Source organism: Eptatretus burgeri, chromosome 11 (genome assembly GCF_056783735.1).
Source record: "Eptatretus burgeri isolate ZD-2024b chromosome 11, Ebu_testis_v1, whole genome shotgun sequence".
NCBI classification, from domain to species: domain Eukaryota; kingdom Metazoa; phylum Chordata; class Myxini; order Myxiniformes; family Myxinidae; genus Eptatretus; species Eptatretus burgeri.
Window position 1 is genome coordinate 37,329,435 of NC_140971.1, and position 23,587 is coordinate 37,353,021.

The window sequence follows — 23,587 nt, forward strand, 5'->3', positions numbered from 1 at the left end:
TCATGGTGCAAAGTGCTCCACAACTATCTTTCATCGACAACAGGCTTGAATTTTCTGACTTATGGTTTGCATTCCCAGCCCTCAAAGCACCACAGGTTAGGCAGGCACGCTGTTCAAACCATGTACAACTTAATATAGAGACCTGTGAATCAGCAGTGTTTGGCAAAGCTTGTCCGTTGTGTCCGATGCACCTCATGGCTGCCAAAGCCAAATTCAACACCCTTCTCCAACTCTGGATTGTCCGACGTTCATCCAGAAATTACGCGTCGCCATTGCACATGGTGCTGAAGAAGAATGGTGAGTGGCATCCATGCTGCGATTACCGTGCGCTCAACAATACCACCATCCCTGATCGGTACCCTATCCCACACATCCATGATTTTCCTCGACGCTAATAGGGCCAAAGTGTTTTCAATGATTGATCTGGTGAAAGCCTATCACCAGATCCCCATGGCAGAGTCGGACATTCTGAAGACGGCCATCGTCACACCTTTCAGCCTTTACAAATACACAAGAATACCATATGGATTGCACACTGCAGCGCAGACCTTTCATGTATGAGGTCTGCGGGGGCCTGGACTTCGTGTTCGTCGACCTGGACGACATATTCATCACCAGCCCTTCCACTGAAAAGCATTTCCAGCATCTCCCTGCCCTTTTCCAATGGCTTCTCGACAATGGACTTGTCGCCAATCCCAATAAATGTGAGCTACGACGGACCGCTATCGACTTGTTCAGCCACCGCGTGTTGGTCGTTGGCTTGCAGCCTCTCTCAGACCCAGTCCACGCCATAAACGAGTTCCCATGACCAATGAAACAGACAGCCCTAGGGGAATACTTGGGTCTGTTGAACTTCTTTCAGCGGTTTGTGCCACACTGTGCCCACATATTGCAAGCACTGCGCCACCAGCTGTCCTCCAAGCAAAATTCGGTGCTCGAGTGGGCGGATGCCTGTGAGAAGGCTTTTACAAAATCGAAGGAGGTCCAGGCTGAAGCTGAATTGCTGACATTCCCATGACCTTATGCACCCACCAGCATCACCATGGACGCTTCGGACCATGTGGAGGGTGGAGTCCTGCAGCAATTTGTGGATGCTGATTGGAGGCCGATTGCATTCTTCTCTCGCAAACTTATACCTGCTGACACTCGCTGCAGCACCTTTGATAAATGACTGCTCACCATCTATCGAACTGTGAAACACTTCTGGTGTTTTTTTAGAAGGTCGAGATTTCTGCGTGTTTATGGACCACAAGCCACTTCCCAGAAAGTTACACAGTGGCAAAGATTCCTCGCACATCAGACTCTACAACACATGCCCTTCATCACAGAGTTCACACCAGAAATGCGACATCATGGAGGACGTGAAAACGTGGTGGTGGACGCTCTTTCCCATTGTGGCATCAATGCAGTTGAGGCAACCATTGACATGTGGCAGATGGCACTGGCACAACCAAACGAGGACATGGTCCAGGCATTTCAGACCGTAAATAACACCATGAAGCTGGAGGATGTTCCTTTGCCTGGTAGTGAACTCACCCTCTTTCGTGACGTCTCCACAGGGGCTATGCGACCGATTGTACCCAAAGATTTCCACTGAACTAATTTTCGACACCCTCCACAAACTGACACACCCATGGATGTGCGTACCACAAGGCCTCATGTTGACACCTTTTGTGTGGAGTCACATGCACACAGATATCTGTATGTGGACACGTTCCTGTCTTGTTTGTCAAACTTCCAAAATACACCGCCATATGGCAGCTCCTTCATAATCTTTCGATGAGCTATCAGATCATTTTGATTACATCCATGTCGACATTGTAGATCCACTGCCACCTTGACGAAGATTTCGACACCTGTGCACATGCGTGGACCGGTTTACGCGATGGTATGAAGCGAAATCCATGGTTAACATGACGATGCAATACTGCGTCCATGCATTCCTTTGTGATTGGGTGTCCTGTTTCAGTGTTCCTTCTCCCATTGTCTCCGATCAGAGACGTCAATTCGAGTCCAGCTTCTGGAGTTCTTTCAATCATTTTTTGGCACAGACCGACACAAGACCACAGCTGACCACCTGCAGGCAAACGGCGTGGTTGAACGTTTTCACCGCCAGCTTGAGGATGCACTCCGTGCACGTCTGGACCATCCCATTTGGGCAGACAAACTTCCCATCGTACTCTTGGGACTTCGTTCCACACCCAAGGAGGATCTCAACTGCATGACGGCCGAAATTGGTCTTTGGCTGGTCGCTATGACTGCTTTATTTGGTGTGTTAATAAAGTTATTTTACACTCAATCTACAAGAGTCATCGCCAAACTTTCCATGAAAGTGTCGCCCTCTCGTTTTCAGTGACGGCAACACTTTCGTACATAATGTAAGTCCGTTCAGTTTCTGCTGCTTCATGAAGATGTGTGGCAGCCATTTTGCCTTCACCTTTGCTTTCCACTGATCCTCAATGACAAATGGATGCACTCTTTACTTATGTCTCAGTGTTGTAATTTCTTGAGTTGTAATACATGAAAACATTTTCAAACTGACAGGGTCAGCGGTTCAGGTTGGGGTGGAAAGACCCCAATTCCATGTAAATGTGCATCGGATTGTGCCACCAAGTTGGGGGCAGTATGACAAATCATCTTCTTACATCTCAAATGTAAATTCCTTCTGCACAAGGGGTGGGTACCTCTTCTAGTACATGATTAATGACATCTGCCATGTACTCTGAAGACTGTGTACCACCCTCACCTTAACGGAGAAACTGTTTATCCAGCCATTCTCCAATGAGTGATGATAAAAGGACAAGCATGTCCACCAGTAAACAAATTACATCACGAGTGCTACCACATAACTGGATGTTTGTTATATCTCTGTATTGGTCTATCATACCACCGTAACACACTCCTTGCATGGTCCCTTGAGGGAGGCAACTGTGACAGACCTGAGTCTGTTGCGGAATAATACATCAACTGCGACCTTTCTTCTCTGCATGTGTGTAACGTTTGGTGTGTTTCTTGTTCAGGTGCAGATCATGCCCAGACAAAGCAAGTGCTCGCCACACTTCACGCTGTATCATCCAAATGACAGACACGTCGGCAAAGGTAAACGTTCTGTGGTTCTCCTTTGATTGTTTGTTTGCCATACAAGTTTTTGCGAGGTTGAAGCTGTGTATTTTCTTTTCTCCAAGGGTTTGTGATAGATGCAGTTGAAGATCCGGGATTTTGTTTTGGCTAAAAAAAAAAACACCCATTTTAACAAAAACACAGAGAGGGCTCAACAATGTGTTCATAATACAGGTGCATTTACAGCAGACAAGTGTTTCAAAGTTTTTAATTGTTTACATGGAAAGAAATAGAATGTATGTGTAGGACGATATTATCCAGGCAAGTGTTACGCTGGCACCAAGAATTGGACTCAATCTGCTTTGCAAAACGAAACAAATGTTGGTGTGGGTGGCAAGTGTGCCTGGTGTTTGCTTCATGCTGAGGGTGGCAGGCTTTGGATCCTCGGGCCCTGAGTTCAAATTCTGCTTGGCTGTTGAATTCTTACCAGGCGGGGTTGCTCAGCTTGTCATCCTTCCGAGGTTGGCAAAATGAGTACCAGCTTGCTGGGATGATTGAGCCATTTGAGTGTTCTGTGTTGGAGTGGTGACCTGTCCAGGATTGTGCCCAATAGCCCAGGGGACTGATTCAGCAGCACCAATGCTCTGTACAGAGTATGGTCCCAACGCAATGGGTGGCAGTTGGTGCAATACAGGCCATGAATGAAGGTCCATTGAAGAGGTGATTGTGGTTCTCGAGGGTTTGAGGACCCTTCATGTGCCGAACCTAAATTTCACGTGTGATGTTCTCAAAAGACATTTTACCTCATTGCATTCCTTCCAGTACACAGGCACAAATATGTTTACGGTAAAACAGAGGTAACCTAACTTCCCAGCCTCTCCTCAACAAGAGTAGCACTCCAACAGAATAAATGAGCTCATGACATGTCCGAAACGATGCCTCTGCTGCTCTGGACCCTCAGTCATTGAAGCTCGTCAGAAGTGCAGTCACATGGAGCACAGGATTTTTCTTTTTGGGCACTGGAAGAGGCACTTTGACCTCAGTGTCTTCAGGTTCACCAGTCAATCTTTAAAAAAAATATTTGGAGAGTATTTGGGCTCCAAGCACCGCAATGAGCTGACCAAAATGTGACATTAATGCCTCAACTTCATCTGGCCTGGCACAGCTAGTTTCCAAGCTCGATATACTGTTCCTTCTTTTTGAGTAAGCTGCAGATCAGTCGACAATTATGACAAGTTAATTTCCTCATTTTAACATTGTCCTTTCTCCTGACACAAGGAGGGAAAACATGGGTCACAAGGACAATAGTGTCAAACAGGTACCAAACTCACTCCAAACACATCTTAATCCACTTAACAACCATCCTGCACTACTTTGAATGGCTGTACACACCCTGTTATGTTGCTCCTTGTTTCATGCCTCACAATCCTTTGCACTGCCACTTGGGCTGGCAGAGGATAGCCCAGAGGTATGCACACTCACGAGGTTTGAATCCCGACCTATGTACAAACTGTAATACTGCTGTTTCACAGGCAGGGTGATTGATGAATATTCCTCGGAGGGACGTTGAACTGGGTTTCCAGTCTGCTTGCCTTGGTTGCTGGACGTTAAATATCCCATGGTGTCCTTCGTGAAGAGTGGGCAAGCTATTGCCAGCGCCCTACAAAATTCCACATTCCTACTCTAAGCTTCAGGAACCTCCACCATTTTAACCATCCATCCATTCACTGGGACCGCACTCGGTTATTGAGCGATGGTGCTGCCTTGGTTATTGGGCACAATCCTGGACGGGTCACCACTCTGACACAGGATACCAACAAGCTGGCACTCATTTTGCCGAACTCAGACGGATAACAGACAGAGTCGACCCCACAAAGCATTAATTCAACAGCCAAGGAGGATTTGAACTCAGGATCCGAGGATCCTGGGATCCCAAGCTCACCTCCCTAACCATGGAGCCAACACCAGGCATCCCACTTTATCCACACACATTTCACTGAGTCTTCCTTTTCTGCCTCTTTTTCTCTCCTTCCCTTACTCCACTATCCTCACACCTCTCTTTTCCTTATCTTTCATCATGGCCCTTTAAGGATATTTTTGGACTGGGAGAATCGTAATGAGATAATAGAGCTCGAATCGAGACTTTCCTCCTTTGGCTTGATTCTTAATTTATTTCACATTACTTTCATGTCTTCTCACACAATATTTCACACAACTTGCCAAAGATAAGCATACCATCTGGCCGATTATATAAATCAGCTTCAAACGTGCAAATTCAGTTTGGATATGCGGGTTGATTGAACATGGTGTACGTAGTAAGTTCGTGAAGGTAAAGTATGAAGTAGGTAACTATATCAAGCAAGTAAACTTGGTGGTGCACAGTAATTTTATTTATCATGTTCATTCAGATCCACCCTGAGGCTCAATCAACTGGAGCCGACTTGAGATCCAGGCGGAGCTGCGAACAGGTTGCGGGCAAGTTCTCCTCTCACATCGTCATCGTCGTTATACTGTTGGTCTATGCCTTGTTGGGTGGTCTCGTGTTCTCATCCATCGAGAAACCATCAGAGATTGAGCGGGCCACCTTGGCAGTGGATCATATGAACACACTTGTTGAAGAGATCATCAACCGCACTCTGCTTCTCCACAAACAAGGCAAGAATTTAAGAGAAGCCTTGTTGGTTTAACCCCATCAATAGGAGGCAGCTGTCTTCAACCTAAACAACAACTATGTCTGCAGAATACCAGCGACCATAAATGTAGACCCATTCTGTATTGTTGAGTGTGTGTGTGTGTGTGTGTGTGTGTGTGTGTGTGTGTGTGTGTGTGTGTGTGTGTGTGTGTGTGTGTGCGTGTGTGCGTGTGTGCGCACACGCGCTTGCTCTTTACTTTTTCTTGCTCTTTACTTCACTTTTTCCTTCTGATGACTTCAATGCAGTATTTGGATTTCCGTTTGATGATGTTTGTACCAAATCCTGATGCTGTGTGGGCTGTGATGCCCTGCTGACGGATCTCTGGTGGCTTGTACCTGTTGCTGTGTTTGAGCCTGGGGAGTTACTGCTGAAATCAATCTATCTGGGTTCTTCCCAACATCTTTGTTCCTTTCATACTTATTTCTCGTTTTGTTTCACATTCCTCTTCATTCATTCCAATTCTTGCCTTTTCTTATATTTTATCTCTTTTACTCCTTATTTGTCTTTCCTTATCTGTCTGTCTCGGGAGAAGTGAATTCTTGCAGAAATTTTTCTGCAAAGCTCACTTGGCTGCACCTTGATGGGTTTGAGGGTACTGGAGTAGCGGCTGAAACTAGAGTCCTGTCGACGTTCCTCCTGATGACTCAATCTTTGCTCTTTACTTATTCGGGTTCCTTCTGATGACTCCAGTGCAGTATTTTGTCTTTCATTTGAATACAAACCGTACATACTGTACATGTTGTATATTCTGATTTGAATGCATCATACCATTTCAAAGAGCATTCGTGTTGCCAAAGCAGTTTCACGGAAAGGGTTATACTGGGTAGGTTGCCATTGCCTTCACAGCAGTAGTTTGGGCAGGAATTTGTAATTTCGCCAGGGTGCTGGTAATACTTTAGTACCCTGGCTAAATTAAAACAAAAATTTGTAATTTAGCCAGGTTGCTTGCCTTCTCGTCGTGAAGGACACCGTGGGATCTTTAACGTCCACCAAATAATGCTGGCAGACGAGACGCCCAGTTTAACGTCCAGAGAGATGGCACACACATTGATGGACGAATCAGATGTTTTTTTTAATCCTTTGAAATGCAGAGCTTCAAGCAAGGAAGCAGCACGTACCATATTTAAAGTCTTTGGCATTACTCAGGAGGGGTTCAAACTGCTGACATCCCAGAATCAGAGTGGATGCTCCAACAATTACACTCTAACCTTTACTGTGGTTGTCTTTGGAAACCCACTTTACTTGATGATCATCTCAGGGGAGGCTGTGAGATCGAGGAGTTAAAAACCACTGAATTTCTTCAAGTGGCCTACCATGGAAAGAGATCGCGGGATTACTTTGTCAATCCTGACATATAGTGCTTTCAAATCGTTCCCATATTAAATCACAAATCAGTCTCAAGAAAAGGAGGTAGGTATAGAGGAGTGATCGTGAGATTAGATATCGTGGGTAGGGCTATGAGAGACAACAAGAGATGAAGGTCAGCTGTAACCTTAAAGCACTGGAGCAAATTGTGTGCTATTATTCAAAACTTGGAGGTTGTTGCTTCCTGTTGCTCTTCAATTCAAACGCCAATCCTCTCTGATTATGAAGATCACCACGATGACTGCTTATTTTTTTTAATGCCTCCTCTAACCTTTTGGAGTTGGTTGGTGGAGGGTGTTGGGCAGTGACTTTTGGTCCCCATTTCACAATCCAGCTGGGCCAGGAATGGATCGACTGGAGAGGGCAGCAATTTCGAATTTATTCAAGTTGCCAAGGATAACTGGCTTACTCTTCGTCAATAGACACCATGTGATCTTTCACATCCACCAAAATTCAGTGTTGGCAGTCAGGTCTTTCGCTATAAGTCTTGCCAGTGGACGTTGCACACATTGATGCGTGACCATGATTGGCAAACGACAGGGAAGCAGTTGGTTTATTGCTGAGTTGACATTCTAACATAGACAGTTCAAAGGTTAGTGTACATATCTCTAAGCGATCCTGCCAGAGCTACCAAGAAGGTCAGCGACAGAAGTATTTCAGAGACATGAATTTGGTCAGGGTACCAGCTCAAAATAGAAAGAAGTACCAGCAATAACTCAGAAGATAGAGGCAATAGCTTAAATATCAGAGCTTTAACACCTGTAAACGAGTCCCCAGCAAATGGGATCATTGGCTCAATGTCCCATCAAAAAGATGGCATATTTTGTGATGCCTGCAAAAATACCAGGACGACGATTATATAATCAATTTGAAATTCCGCAGAGAAACAGACGTACTAACAACTGTTTAGACGCATGCACATGCACACAACCAACTCAACTGAACTCCACTGTGTGAGAACTTGGTAACGAAGTTGGCCGTGTTTTTGCACAGGTGGAACCATTGCATCACTCCAATAGGAATAGAGTTCATGTTCGAGTAATTGCATCAAGGGGTTTTTGCTGGAGAAGCATTTATTTTATCGATGTTTCTTCAAATGGGTTTGCAGGATCCAACGACGATGAGACTGCAGAGTTTCGGAGCTTTCTTCATTCCAAACTGAACAGCTTATCAGGCGAAGCCGAAGACCAAATGCAATGGACCTTCTTGGGCTCAGTGTTCTTCTGCTGCACCATATTTACTACCATTGGTAATTTTCATCCCACAACTTATTTTTGGTTGGAATTGAATACTCTTGTCACTTTAACACTCGTTACTCAAGCATTACTCATGGTTAATCATAATCAGTTTGATGAAAGCTTCATTTGATTGCTAATTTCCGAAAGTCAGCGGTAATTGCAATTCTCAGTTCAAACTGGCAAACCTTGTTCAATCAACTGTTAAAATATTTTTGGATCATCTTTTAGTTATGTCATTGTTGTTGGTTATTCTCGCGACGTCTCGGGATATGCCATCGCTCATGGTGGGTAACGAGGTGGCATATTTTAAATCAAAGATTGGACTTTACAGAGATAATCAAGGAAGGAATTTGGAATTTGTTCAGGGTGCAAATGATAACTAGTCTTCTCTTTGTTCTGCACCGTGGGATCATTAATGATGACCAGCACCAATGCTATGAAAAGCATCATCAGCTGAATGTCCCATCTTATGGATGCAGCATTTTTTGTTCCAGCACCCTGACTGCATATTACCAGGATAAACAGGTCATAGTTGGGATGGGAATCAAACTTGTACTAAAAATAGGCATGTGTGCTATCTCTGTTGAGCTATCGTGTTAGCCCGACACCTTAGTGGCTCAAATACCCCTGGCGTCCAAGTCGACATTTTGCTGTGAAAACAACAAATAAGTCCAATGGTGAGATACCCTCATCAAAATATGACTGTAATGCATCTTAATAATCTTGACCGAGCATACTTCATCGAGGTTAACTAAACATGCGATGGACTTGCAAGTTTGCAATGTCAAATGAAATTGAACATCACTTGAAAGTGTCATGATCATTGTCAGTATTATCATAATCAGGATTGTTATTACATTTGTGTGTTTTCAATACAACTCATGATACTAAAATTAGAAGCGTTGCAATAATAATAATAATAATGTTATAAATAACTTAATTAATTGATGCATTCAAAATTTAGGTATCCTCAAGACACTAATTTACTTGTATTACAAAACAAACTCAAAGGCACTCGGTAGAGCGCATACCTCCTCGAGGCTGAACAGTTTGCATTTTGTATCCCACTGATAGATCGGATCTGGATCTCGACTTGAACCAAAATCAAATTGGCTTGTTCTTGTCACCGAACCAACTCATCCACCTAGTTTTGTCAAAACTCATCCAGAACGTTTTGAGATATCATGCTATATATAATTTTTAGCCCCATCTCTCAATAGTGAAGAATCACTTAAAAAAAACTTCTCGGATCCGGATCGGATCTTCATCAAAATCTAATGGATTCATCCTTTTCATGTACCCAACCTGTCCACCGTTTCAGCCAAATCCATCCACAACTTTTTGAGATATCCTGTTCACAGACAAACAAACAAGAAAGATGTTGCGCAAAGCAAGATACTTGTGAAATCCAGAAAATCAAGTTTGAGCACAAATATAATGGGTGGTTGAATCCAATGACCAAATATGCAAATCCTCTTCAAATTTCAAGTCAATGGGATGAAAATTGAGAATTTTAGAAATTCGGCATAAGTTAACTTTTAGGCCTATGTTGACCTTTTGGACTAAGTTGACCTCAAAAATACTTTTTCGTTGAATTCAGTGACCAGATATGCAAATCCTCTTCAAACTTCAAGTCAATGGGATGAAAATTGAGGATTTTAGAAATTACACTGTTGTTGCCCTTTGGCCTGTGTTGACCTTTTGAACTCAAAAACAATATGCTTCTTGATTATGACAAACTCTACCATGTGTGAAGTTTCATGAAGATTGGTTTGAAATTGTGACCCGTCGGCGATTGACATTCAAAGGAACAGACAGAATAACGCCCAAGACACATCAATACACTTGAAAAATCTTCGATTTTCGCAACAAAGAAACAAACAAGAAAAATACATCACACATAGCGTGATACTTGCAAAATCCACCCCTCTCTCCAAAGGATGCCATTGATACATCAAATTGTTCATTTCATCAAGATTAAAATTAACAATTTTAATCAAAGCTCAGATCATTCGGATGAAAATTGATTATTTTTCAGATTGAAATTGATGATTTTAGAAGCTTCACCTTTTGACCTCAACAATGGTTGTTTTTCAAATTCAGTGATTCACTGTGCAATTGCTGCTTAATTCTCAGGTTAATCAGATGAAATGTGATTTCAGAAGTTTGACCTTGAGTTGGCCTTTGATCTTTTGATCTCAAAAATAGTTGTTTTCCCAATCCAATGATGGACTGTGCAATTCCTTTTCAACTATCAAGTAAATATGATGAAAATTGATGGTTTTTCAGTTGAATGATTTTCGATGTTTGACCCTGAGTTGAACATTGACCTTTTGATCTCAAAAATAGTTGGTTTCCCACTTTAGTGACGCAAAATGCAAATCTTTTTCAAATTTCAAGTCAATTAGATGAAAAATGACGATTTTAGAAATTTGACCTCAAGATGACCTTTGGCCTTTGACCTCAATAAATCGGCTTCTCAGTTGAGAGGACCTCCACAACTAGGAGAAGTTTCTTGACGATCAGTTTGGCATTGTGACCTGTAGGCGATAGACAGACAAACAAACAAACAAACAAAGACAGAATAACAAAATCGACTGACTAATATACTTCAAAAATCTTCGATTATGCAAGCAACAAACAGACGGGGTGAAAACATAAACTCCATCTACTTTTGGTGGTGGAGGTAATGATATCTTGCAATGACTGTTTTTAAATAATAGTTGTGTTTATATGTATGGTAAATATAGCCAGTTTGTTGATCTTTCTGGACATTATATTGGTATAACCGATTTGATGAGATTTACCTTGTTTGTGTGGTTGTTGTGCACTAGGTTATGGACACAATTTTCCGACTACACATTTGGGTAAGGCCATGTGCATGCTTTATGCCATAATTGGCATTCCACTCATGCTTGCTCTCCTCGCGAATCTGGGATGCCTGCTGACACATGGCCTAAATCGTTGCTACACCTTTCTCAAGAATTGGGTCACTCCTCGACCTGGACATCACAAAGATGAGTTTGACACTCAAGCATCACCTGGCGTGGATTCCACAAGCAATACACAGCCGGGAGGAAGTGACAGCATCTGTGAGGAGCGAATTGATGGGACAGTGGGGCAGAGTAAAAGCCGGTCCAAACCCCAAGATGGAGCTGCAGACATTGAAGACAGTGATTGTAAATCAAAGGAACAAACGGTCCCCATAATTGTCATCTTTCTGGTTGTATTTTCCTACCTGCTACTTGGGACCATATTGTTGCCATGCTGGGAAAATTGGGAATACCTCGATGCCTTCTACTTCTGCTTCGTGACTATGACCACTATCGGTCTTGGTGACATGATACCCACGCACATCAACTATTTTTTGCTCACATTGGGATATGTCATCATCGGAATGGCCATAATGTCGATGGCCTTCACACTCACCCAACATCGCATTCTCAATCTCTATCGAAAAGTCATGGGATGTCGCTGCATGCTCTGTGGCTCATAAGATTGTTGAAAAATAAAGGGGATCGAACATACTGGAGTCATGCAGTACTCGGAGGGCATCCAAATGGAGTCTGGTCTTGACATTTTTGGCAAATGCACATTTGTACAAGAAAAGACAAAAAGAATCGACAACATCTCATTCGATGAATGCAATACAGGAACTATTGAGTGCTGGGATTGAATGGGATCGAGTCAGACAAATGCAGGTTTTGTCGGGTAAAAACAGAAAGTACCAGTCACCTCCTTTTGGGGTGTAAAAAATTCATGGTGGAAAAGCTGTACACAGAAAGACATGACAGCGTCTGCAGAGGAATTCACTGGCACGTCTGTAAACATTTCAACATCCCGGTTCCAGAACAATCATGGAAACACAAACCAGAGCCAATCCTCGAAAATGAACATACAATGCTCGCATGTCACAAGATGAACCAATCAACTGGAGACATCGCAAACAAATCATTGCGTCTGGACATGGTGCTTAAACACACACAAAAAAAAAAAACGGCATTGTTGGTCAAGGTCTCGGTTCGCAATGACTTCAGACTAAATGCCACAGAAATTAGGAAAATGACCAAATACCAGGATCTAAAAAATGAGGTCAAGAGGATGTGGAAATTGAAGAAAGCTGAAATTGTACGGTCAGTGATACTTGAAGCCACAGGAATGATGACGATAACCCTTAATGAGCACTTAAAAATCATTCCTGGGATCATCACCACAAACGAGCTACAAGTGGAGGCTCTCAGAGGCTCAATGAAGATTTTTGGAAGAGCCCTTGGCATGAGGCAATGAGAATGAAACTTCACAGTTTGGAACATTTATCACGATCATTGACCAAAAAATAGGAGACGGAGATTTTGAGTTCTGGGAGAACTCCCTCCCCCCTCCTGAAACCCGCAAATGGAGATAACAACCAATGAGATAAACAACGTGATCTTCAGAAGAGGAGTCACAGCGTCCTCAAACACAAGATTCTCTCAAGAATACAAGATCGAGTTATTGTGGTGAGTACAATGTGTTAATGGGTAAAATAGTAGATCTAGTTATCGAGGTTCATACAATGTGTTAATGGGTAAAATAGTAGATCCAGTTATTGAGGTTAGTATTGTGTTAATGAGTAAAAGAGTAGATATCGTTATTGCAGTTTGTTAAATGTGTTCATGGGTAAAATAGTAGATCTAATCATTGAGGTGAGTACAAGGTGTTCATGAGTAAAATAGTACATCTCGTTATTGAGTTCAGTACAATGTTTCAAAGGTCACATATGTGAGGGTTAGGATTGGGTTTGGGAGGGGGTTAGGATTTTGAATTTATGCAATGGTTAAGGTTGATTGTGCTCCCTATTACATTATCTCTCTCTCTCACTCACACGCACACACGCACGCACGCACGCACGCACGCACGCACGCACGCACGCACGCACGCACACACACACACAAAGTTAAGCCTTGACTGACTATTCAGTTGAGGATTCTGTGTTTGGGGTTCACAGATCTAAGAACGTCCCCCATTACAAACATTATATATTGTTGCGGATTCGCGCCCGCCGGCATGCGAGCGGCCACGAAACTCGAATCGCGGCACATCGCCCACCGGACGGACAATCCCGTCGTGACCCTCTCGGACTAACGCCGGGAACTAGTCACGGGTGGGCCTTTCGTCCTCACCACGATCGTGCCAATCGGCCCCCCGCGTGGGATAGGGTTGCTCGCCAAATTCGACCTACCTAAGTACCCACACGGAGGGTAGACCGGGCGATCGCACCTCGCCGCAGGTCGACTTCGGACACGGGCCACTTTAAGCGACCCGTTCCGTACTATCGGGATAACCGAGCGGTGTTATCGTCAACCTCGACGGTTCGATTAATTATTGGGCGTATTTAGCTCACGACCAACCCTTTACGTGAAGTAAGATGGAGATTCAATAAAAGAAAAGAAGAAGCGAAACGGGAAAAACAGTTCAACATAAAGCACATTTATTCCGCGGCAAACGGAAAGCACACATATACAATTATACACCAAAAGCAAATGTAAAAGTAGAAGAAACACACAATTCTGCACAAAAAGCAAATGCAACAATGCAGATCTACTACCGACTACCGAGCACACGGCAACACTTATACAGTTTTACTTCACAGACGGCGCCGACAACACATATACTCAACGCAAAAGAAAAAGGGACCACCTTCAACGATGAGGGGGGCAGACGGGCCTGGGGCCGAGACCGCGTCGAGCCTACCCGTCTGGTGATGAGCCGCAAAATGGCGGTGGCGCCCCGACTCCGCGGGCCTCGCTGGCACTGCCTGGAAATGGGGTGGGAACGGGGCCCCCTTCTCACACTATCTCAGCGCGGGGGGAAACAGGAGGGGGTTGTTGATGCTCGGGGGAATGAGGATATCTCGCTGGCTCGGGTCCCGTGACGAGCGTCTCCACCGCGACTTCGGTCGCGTTACCGGCCTCCCCTCTCCGCAGCTCCCCGACTCTGACACGAGCACCCTCTCGACTGCCTTCGCCGCCGCCACCTCTCCAACTCTCCCACTCTCCACTCTTCTCAACTCTCCTTGACTGACTCAACTACTCTTTCGGCGAGCGAACGCGGCCCTTTATAGCCCCCGGGGCTTCGCTCCTTCACCTTCGACCCTTCACCTCTGGCTGGCTCCGCATTGGACAGAGGAAAAGTGGGCGTGAATGATTTTTGATCCGCGAATCTGCATTTTGCGATTATACTCCGACGCACCTGGAGGCGGGGCCAAATCGCCCCACGCTCGCTGATAGGACGGAACAGAAGTGGGCGTGAATCGTTTTTGATCCGATTTCTTCGGAAAGGCTGGTGTTTTTGCACCCGCCGCTCGGCGCGCGCCCTGCACGAGTCCAGGATCGGTGTCCACAAGCGGCGCGGGAATGGCGGTGATGCGATGGTTGCGAGAGCGAGATGTGACGGCAAGGGTCGTGGCTGTGGTTGTGAAGCGGCGTTGCGGTTGGCGGTTGCTGTGTGATGGCTGTTGAGACATGGTTGGTGGTGGTTGTGGTGGTAGTAATGGCGGCTGGTCCAAAATAAAGATAGTAAAAGAAAAACGGCTATCTAAAAGGGTCGCAGCCCGAATGAATGACATTTATTCCCTCTAAACAACGGGTTTGGGCCTAACTACACATATACTTACAGAGATATCTCACCTACGGGACCTGAATGGTGGTTTGCGAATTTCGTCAACCACAACACTACCCCCTCCCCTTTTTACAGACTCGTCCCGAGTCGTCAAATTTTCGTGTGCCATCATGTGTAGTTCTCCCCTTGTACATTTTACCTACGGATCCCTGAGTGCGACATTCATGGTATTCGTGTCCCCAAAATAAATAACCTGAGGGCTGAGTAACTACCTAAACAAACCCACTCACACGGACGACTAAAATAAAATTGCCGGCGCTAAGACAGACATGCCAGGGGCGCACTCATATTTACAGTACATCTTAACCTTAACTTACAAATTTTACACTAAACCATGGCCCAGGATCAATGAACTCTGCAAAAAGAAAGCAGTTAGCAGGGAGCCAGGCTGCTCGCACGCAGTTTCTGGCTCAAACAATGCAGGTGACAGGGAACGTGGCCGGCTGCTCACACGCAGTCCAAGGCCTTCCCTTTTGAAATGAACCCAGTGAACCACAACGGTGCATGGGCTGCACAAACGCAGTCTCCGTGCCAGCTCAAGTGGCACACGCAATGAACACAACGAATGGATGGATGAATGGATGGACGCAAACACGGTGCACGGGCCGCCACTGCAGGCCCGTGTTGTAGCTGCCAACAGGGCAGTTCTCGCAGCTTGCAAACTGTTGCCTTGATCCTGGCGCACATGGCAATGAACAGGGGGGGGGGGGGAACGCAAAATTGAACGGGGGCTGGTGAACAGGGGCAGTGGGCATGGCATGGCAAAGGCAGCAGGCAAACACAGCCCTCAGAAGAAGGCCGCTGCAGGCAAACACAGCCGGCAGATGAACTGGCCGGCACAGGCCTTGAAGCACAGCAGCTGCAGACAATCCGACCGGCACAGGCCTTGCAGCACAGCAGCTGCAGACGATCCAGCCGGCACAGGCCTTGCAGCAAAACAACAGCTGCCGATGAAGTTGGCCGGCCTTTGCCTTGCAGCAACACAGCCAGCAGATGAAGCTGGCCAGCCTTTGCCGTTCAGTGGAGGTTGGTGGAGGGAGTGCGGTGGTGCTGGCCACTCGGAAGGCGGGCTCGGACCTACCCTATGGTCTCCCTCCCAACCTATCGCCTTTGCCTGTCACTGTCCATACCCACTCCCTTAATTTGTCAAACCCCAATTTAGCCCCAACTTATTTTTTTATTTTTACTTCCCCACTATAAATCGTCCCCTAACCCCCTGTACTGTCCTTGTTCGGCTAACCTGTCCTGTCACCTAGCCTACTCCCAACCCCTACGTTCCCTTCCCGGAGGGGAACAAGGGAGAGCTAGCGTCCTGTGCCGAGGCCCAATCCAAGCCTCAGAATGGCCTCCCCAGACTTCAGCGATCTATAACCAAAGTGGGTCCAGCGGCCCACAACGAGAGCGAGGGGATGGATGGTGCGGAGGGGTACACTTCCTAATCTACCCTAACCATTTAACTGTTAAACTACCCCGGGGCTTTCAACAAGCACCTCTCGCTTAAACTATTGGTTCTATAAACCCAGATTCCTGTCGCCTGTGTTGGTGTCCTCACAATTTCGGGCCTCGCCCCCCAATTTTCTCTCCGTGCCCTCACACGGTCTCATGGCTGGGACACGTGGCTCCCTTTGGCAGGCACGACCCTCTGCCGATTCTCCGACGATGGCACCCCCGGGCACTACACTGCCTCCGAGCCTACCAGCTCCCTAAACACCGGGGAGTGCTCCCCATGGCACCTCCCCTGAAATGCACACGTGGCAGGCTGGCTTCCCAGGCCCCTTTCCGAGGGTCACCCGTGCCCACAACACTGCCCACGCGGCTAACGGCGCCCCGGGCCCCCACACTAAGCGGGCGCACCCATGCCCACTACGCTATCCCGGCCCCCATGGGCCCTAGGCCTACTACGGCCGACTAGCCTGGTGCCCGGGGTACCCACTCAGCGATACTCACCTTTCGTAGCCACGCTCCCAGCCCCTCAACAGGGCTCCTGCACCCCTCCAAACAGGTTTCGAGCCTACTTCCCCACCAACAACAAAACGACCTCCATTTTGTAAATTTGACTAACCCCCTAACTCACTCTACACTGACCCCGGGGTCCCTTGGGCGGGAGTCACTCCTCCCCCCAATCACTCATCGCACCATGCAGTCCCCATTCGCTCCATACACACAGACCCGCTGGCCTCACTCACTCACCAAGCACATGCTTCCACTTCACTCACCAACTCTTCAACACATTCACCGCTGAACTCTGCCATCCTTCTAACTACCTCCCCTAACTAACTCGTGCTCCCACGTTGTCCCTTAAACTACAGCACGTTCCTTTTAACACTACGTAGCTAAGCTACGTCCCCACTACACATTCACTGTCTGTCACTGTCTTCTAAATCAAAAAATCATTTTATTTCCCAACCTAAATCTGGCTACAATCCCTCTAACTAATCCATTCCACGGACTCCATGAGGACTTACCCCTGCCCCATGAAGTCGGTCTAACTAAACTAATCCTTCCCCCTAACTAGTTTCCATCCTGTGCCCTGGTAAGGGGGTCTTCCACCCCTTGCCCGGGAATCCTGTGCACCCGAAAGTGAGGCTTGCTTTTTCTTTTTTTTTCACATGCGCAGCACCAGCGCGGCAACTCACAGCTTGCGCACTTTGCACCTGCCCGTGACGTCATGCAGCTGCACGTGTACCTCGTCCCTCCTTGGACGGTACCATCCGGCAGGGATACCCCTCCGGCCGGATTCCAACCCCACGTGCAGCCATGACGTCACCGTGCGCATAAAAAAAAACACAAGCCCCACGTCTCGAGGGGTTCCCCACGCGAACACATGTGCTTTGCCCGTTGGAGCTTAACACACACACACGCCCGCGTGGAGAACCCATCCGGTCCAAATCCGTAATCCTGCCTAAACTTTGTCCGTCCGCGGGATCGGCAAATCCACCGCGTGCGTTTCCGGACCGGGACTTCACTCTCGCAAGCGAGCACGTGGGGGCCTCGTGCGTTGCACAGCACGGACCTCGTGCTCGCTGCTGGGTGAACCCGGCACGGTCCCCGAAACAACTACAGCCGCCACCCGGCTTTCGTTCCTCTGTCGCCGTCGTCGTCTCCATTCAACACACGCATTCCTGCGTGTAACGACGCTCACAGTCCATTCCATCACATTCACCCCGGGAGACGCGGCTGCATGTTCACACATGCCGACCGACATCTCCCTTACACATAGCGACCTTGCACACGCTGTCTCTCTCACACTCGGCCGCTCACTCACGCATGCCATTTCCCTCACACTACCAATACCACTCACACGTGGTGCTCCATTCATACTGGCCGTTTCACTCACGCATGCCGTTTCCCTCACACACGTGGCTCCACTCACTCGCGGCCTTTCACTCACTTGTGCCATTTCCCTCACACAAACCATACTACTCACACACGCTGGGGCACTCGCCCGCGGTGCCTCACTCATACTGGCCGTTTCACTCACACACACGGCGACACTCACACACGGTCCCTCATCCACACACGGCATGCTGGGAAGCACGCCCTTTGGCACACTTGCCACTACACCACTCACACACGCGGGGGTACTCGCCCGCGGTGTCTCACTCATACACCGTGCCTCACTCACACACGCAGCGGCACTCAACCGCGGGGTATTTCACTCACACACGGGGTCGCTTCCACACACGGGGTCTTTGTCACCCACTCGGTCGCTCTCACACACGCCCTTGCACCCACGCTATGCGTGCGTTGCAGCACGCATTTCACCACATTCGTGAAACAACACCTCGACACCACACACACCGGGACAACCACACTGGGGATTCGTGTCCCCACAAGGGTCTCCGGGGCCTCTATACCCCCCAAGCTCTCCGTGCACCTGTTCGCAGCACTCCTCCTCTCAACCTCGCAAAGCACGACCGAACTCACCTGGTCGTGACTCGCCTCAAGGGTGAATACTCCCTCCCCTCGTTCCTGGAGGAGGCCATCCAACTGCTCGCACTGGGTCTCCACCCAGTCCACCAGCTCACCCCCATTATCCTCCACTACCTCCGTGTGTGTGTGTGCGTCTCTATCCCCGTCTTCGTCGTGTTGTCTTCCCTCTATCGTTCCCATCTCCCGTGTCTCTGCCAACTCAGTCACCTCTTCACCCTTTACCTCCCTTGTCTCAACTATTATTTCCGTCTCTTCCCTTGTTATCTCCCTCGTGCACGTCTCCGTCACCCCAATTAGTTTTCCCTCTCGGTTACCGTCACGACCCTCGCCCAACACGTCCCCCGAATTATTTTTTCCTTACCCGCCTCCACCGCGGGCCCGACAGCCGTTGCACTCCCTCCCAGCTCGTTCGCTCCCACACGTGGCGTCGCCATTTTAAGCTCCCCGGTTACTGCCTTCATGCCCGCCTGCAGGCTTCGGCCCATGTTCTGCGTCTCACCCCGCAGCTCTTTCATTTCTTCCTTCATGTTTGTTTCCATTTCGTTCATTTGCTTGTTCATGCCTTTTATTTCGTTTTTCATTTCATTTGTGTTTGCATCCATTTTTTCGTTCATGCCTTTTATTTCCTTTTTCATTTCATTTGTGTTTGTATCCATCCTCGCTGTCATTTCGTGCATTTCCCCACTGATTCCTGCCAGCATGGCGTATAGCTGGGCCATGTCGGGTGCACTCAGCTGAGCCGATTCGGCAAGGATCGGGGGGTTTTGGCGGAGAGGGGGAGGGGAGGTGTCGCACACCGCGGCCGCTGCCGCACCTATTTCGGGCTCTGGGCTCAGTTGGGGGAGTTCATGTTCCTGCACAACCAACATTTCCTGCACGGGGATTTCATCCTGGACCATGGATTCTACACATTCTAAATCCATTTCTAATACCCCCGGCTCCCGCTCGCCTTGAGACGCCATCTTATTTCTCGTAAAGGGTTAATTTGAATCGCTCGTAATTTGGAGGGAATCGGGGGTCGCTCATCTCACCCCTGGACCGATTCCCGTGAATTTAGCTGGAGACAGGAGAGCCCGTTGTCCCGTTCTCCGACACCAGTGTCGCGAGGAGGGGGATGGGTTTGTGTCCCACTCCTGACAACAGTGTTGCGGATTCGCGCCCACCGGCGTGCGAGCGGCCACGTAACTCGAATCGCGGCACGTCGCCCACTGGACGACCAATCCCGTCGTGACCCTCTCGGACTAACGCCGGGAACTTGTCACGGGTGGGCCTTTCGGCCTCACCACGATCGTGCCAATCGGCCCCCCGCGTGGGATAGGGTTGCTCGCCAAATTCGACCTAACTAAGTACCCACACGGAGGGTAGACCGGGCGATCGCACCTCGCCGCAGGTCGACTTCGGACACGGGCCACTTTAAGCGACCCGTTCCGTACTATCGGGATAACCGAGCGGTGTTATCGTCAACCTCGACGGTTCGATTAATTATTGGGCGTATTTAGCCCACGACCAACCCTTTACGTGAAGTAAGATGGAGATTCAATAAAAGAAAAGACGAAGCGAAACGGGAAAAACAGTTCAACATAAAGCACATTTATTCCGCGGCAAACGGAAAGCACACATATACAATTATACACCAAAAGCAAATGTAAAAGTAGAAGAAACACACAATTCTGCACAAAAAGCAAATGCAACAATGCAGATCTACTACCGACTACCGAGCACACGGCAACACTTATACAGTTTTACTTCACAGACGGCGCCGACAACACATATACTCAACGCAAAAGAAAAAGGGACCACCCTCAACTATGAGGGGGGCAGACGGGCCTGGGCCCGAGACCGCGTCGAGCCTACCCGTCTGGTGATGAGCCGCAAAATGGCGGTGGCGCCCCGACTCCGCGGGCCTCGCTGGCACTGCCTGGAAATGGGGTGGGAACGGGGCCCCCTTCTCACACTATCTCAGCGCGGGGGGAAACAGAAGGGGGTTGTTGATGCTCGTGGGAATGAGGATATCTCACTGGCTCGGGTCCCGCGACGAGCGTCTCCACCGCGACCTCGGTCGCGTTACCGGCCTCCCCTCTCCGCAGCTCCTCGACTCTGACACGAGCGCCCTCTCGACTGCCTTCGCCGCCGCCACCTCTCCAACTCTCCCACTCTCCACTCTTCTCAACTCTCCTTGACTGACTCAACTACTCTTTCGGCGAGCGAACGCGGCCCTTTATAGCCCCCGGGGCTTCGCTCCTTCACCTTCGACCCTTCACCTCTGGCTGGCTCCCCATTGGACAGAGGAAAAGTGGGCGTGAATGATTTTTGATCCGCGAATCTGCATATTGCGATTATACTCCGACGCACCTGGAGGCGGGGCCAAATCGCCCCACGCTCGCTGATAGGACGGAACAGAAGTGGGCGTGAATCGTCTTTGATCCGATTTCTTCGGAAAGGCTGGTGTTTTTGCACCCGCCGCTCGGCGCGCGCCCTGCACGAGTCCAGGATCTGTGTCCACAAGCGGCGCGGGAATGGCGGTGATGCGATGGTTGCGAGAGCGAGATGTGACGGCAAGGGTCGTGGCTGTGGTTGTGAAGCGGCGTTGCGGTTGGCGGTTGTTGTGTGATGGCTGTTGAGACGTGGTTGTTGGTGGTTGTGGTGGTAGTAATGGCGGCTGGTCCAAAATAAAGATAGTAAAAGAAAAACGGCTATCTAAAAGGGTCGCAGCCCGAATGAATGACATTTATTCCCTCTAAACAACGGGTTTGGGCCTAACTACACATATACTTACAGAGATATCTCACCTACGGGACCTGAATGGTGGTTTGCGAATTTCGTCAACCACAACAATATTGTCGTGTTCAAGGTCGGTTAACACCATCCCACTCCGGACCCAATTGTCATGTGCAGGGCGGTTAACACCAGCCTAAATGGATACCCCGAAGGATTTTCTCCCTTGGAAGCTTCCAGCCAAATTATAGATTGTGGCTCATGCTTGGTGGATGGCGGCAAGAACTGGAGCCAGAACGTAGGCACAATGATTGGCTGTTAGCCACTATTTATTCTCTCTTTAAATCATACAATTTATAAGTCCAAGGAACTGTATGTATTGCATCGATTTTAAAAAGTTCATTCGTCCACCTCTTTGTATAACCTTCATCAAAGTGTGATTTCCACCAATATATTCTGATGACATCACCAATCTTAAACTGTTTTTTTTTTTTCTTTCAGATTAATCTCCTTTTCGAATGATAATTTTGGAAATGTTTGATGGTTTTGATTTTGTTGAGGAATGAACGGAATAATTGTAATTATCTACAATGTCCTGAATTAAAAACACCCATTGTTGAGAACCGAGTCAAGTGAATCTTTTATATAGTCTCTCTTTTAAAGTGCGAGTAAAATGCTCAATAACAACTGCCTTTCCTTTATTAAAGGTGCTGTATAATGTAATACCATTATCTTTAAGAAAATTAAAAAATGTTTTGTTGTGGAACTCTGTTCCCTCATCAGTCCAGAACTTCTTTGGTTTCCTTTTGCTTTTATGAAATATCTGTTGGAAGGCTAACATAAGAGTATTACCTCTTTTATTTTGCAAAGGAACAACCCACGCGTATCTACTCCTCAAATGCATAACGGTTGAAGCATACTTGTATCCCTCATAGTTATTGAGTTCAATTAAGTCAGCAGACAAAATGTTATCAACCCCTTTGGAACTTTGCCTTCGTTCTTTTAAACTTTGTTATTATTGGTTGGTGTAATTCATCAGCCAAAGGTTTATTAGGTAAATACTCTTCAATCTTCATGACATCATTGGAGTTAAATTTTTTTTTGAATTTCCAAGGCCAAGTCTCAATTTAGCACTTTCCATCTTCACGATGAACATCTCAACTTTTTTGTCTCAATGTTGGATTTCGTATTCCAAACAAATTATGCAACATTTCTCTATCTGCTTTGTGTTTTTCTTCCAATGTTGTGCCATTTCCATAATCAATTTCATGCTTCATATACACTTTCTCAACCAAATTTTGAGGTTTACACCAAAGTTTAGGATCGTTAGCCTCACCTAAACTTTTCTCCAAATTTGTGCCTGGACCACAGAAAGAATACCCTGGTAGATATAATTCCCCTGGTATTCCAGTTGTAAATTTACTCCCCGATTAAAAAAACAACTTTTTAAATCGACCCCACGTTTTTGTTTGGAGATAAATTTACTCTTATTGAAGTCACACACCAAATATATCCCTTTTAATGTAACTATTATTTTTGCTTTTGACATTCGAGATGTGTTTAATATCATTTTTATTTTTACATTTTAGACAATAAATTGTCAATGTATTTATTTATGAGAAAAATTCATGCCCGGGCAGGCATGCGGGGCCGAAGCGACCCTCGGCCGGTTGCCGGGGCGCAGTCCGGGAGATCGGTGCAAGGCAATTCATGTCGCGGAGTTCGGTGCGGGGCGATTCATATCATGGGGCTCGGAGAGAGACGATTCCGCAGCTTGGAGTTATCTTGCCGGAAATGGAGTGGAGCCGCTTCCGGCCATCATGACCGGGCCATGCAGTGGTAGGGGCCCAATCAGAGCGGCCGATTCGGGTGACGACACATCGCTTCGGGGTAATGCCACCACCCTGCACCCCAGGGTCTATA

General features: G+C 47.3%; 1 protein-coding gene across 1 annotated transcript; it reads left to right on the top strand.

Annotated features, from left to right (window-relative positions):
* Positions 1-1,633: 1,633 nt before the first annotated feature.
* LOC147016886 (potassium channel subfamily K member 18-like) lies at positions 1,634-22,062 on the top strand. The gene is made up of 8 exons (XM_085847953.1): positions 1,634-1,701; positions 1,825-1,888; positions 1,970-2,244; positions 3,021-3,099; positions 5,469-5,715; positions 8,227-8,367; positions 11,191-12,855; positions 21,845-22,062. The coding sequence occupies exons 1-7, from the start codon at positions 1,634-1,636 to the stop codon at positions 11,850-11,852; spliced, it is 1,536 nt and encodes a 511-aa protein (XP_085704079.1). The 3' UTR covers positions 11,853-12,855; positions 21,845-22,062.
* The last annotated feature ends 1,525 nt before the right edge of the window (positions 22,063-23,587 follow it).

What these genes read in the sequence shown, in the direction of transcription:
- LOC147016886 (XM_085847953.1), top strand. Translation starts at nt 1,634, where the DNA reads ATGGATGTGCGTACCACAAGGCCTCATGTTGACACCTTTTGTGTGGAG. An exon ending in TGACAGACACGTCGGCAAAG is followed by an intron (nt 3,100 to 5,468) that starts GTAAACGTTCTG and finishes ATGTTCATTCAG; the next exon opens with ATCCACCCTGAGGCTCAATC. An exon ending in TCTGCTTCTCCACAAACAAG is followed by an intron (nt 5,716 to 8,226) that starts GCAAGAATTTAA and finishes ATGGGTTTGCAG; the next exon opens with GATCCAACGACGATGAGACT.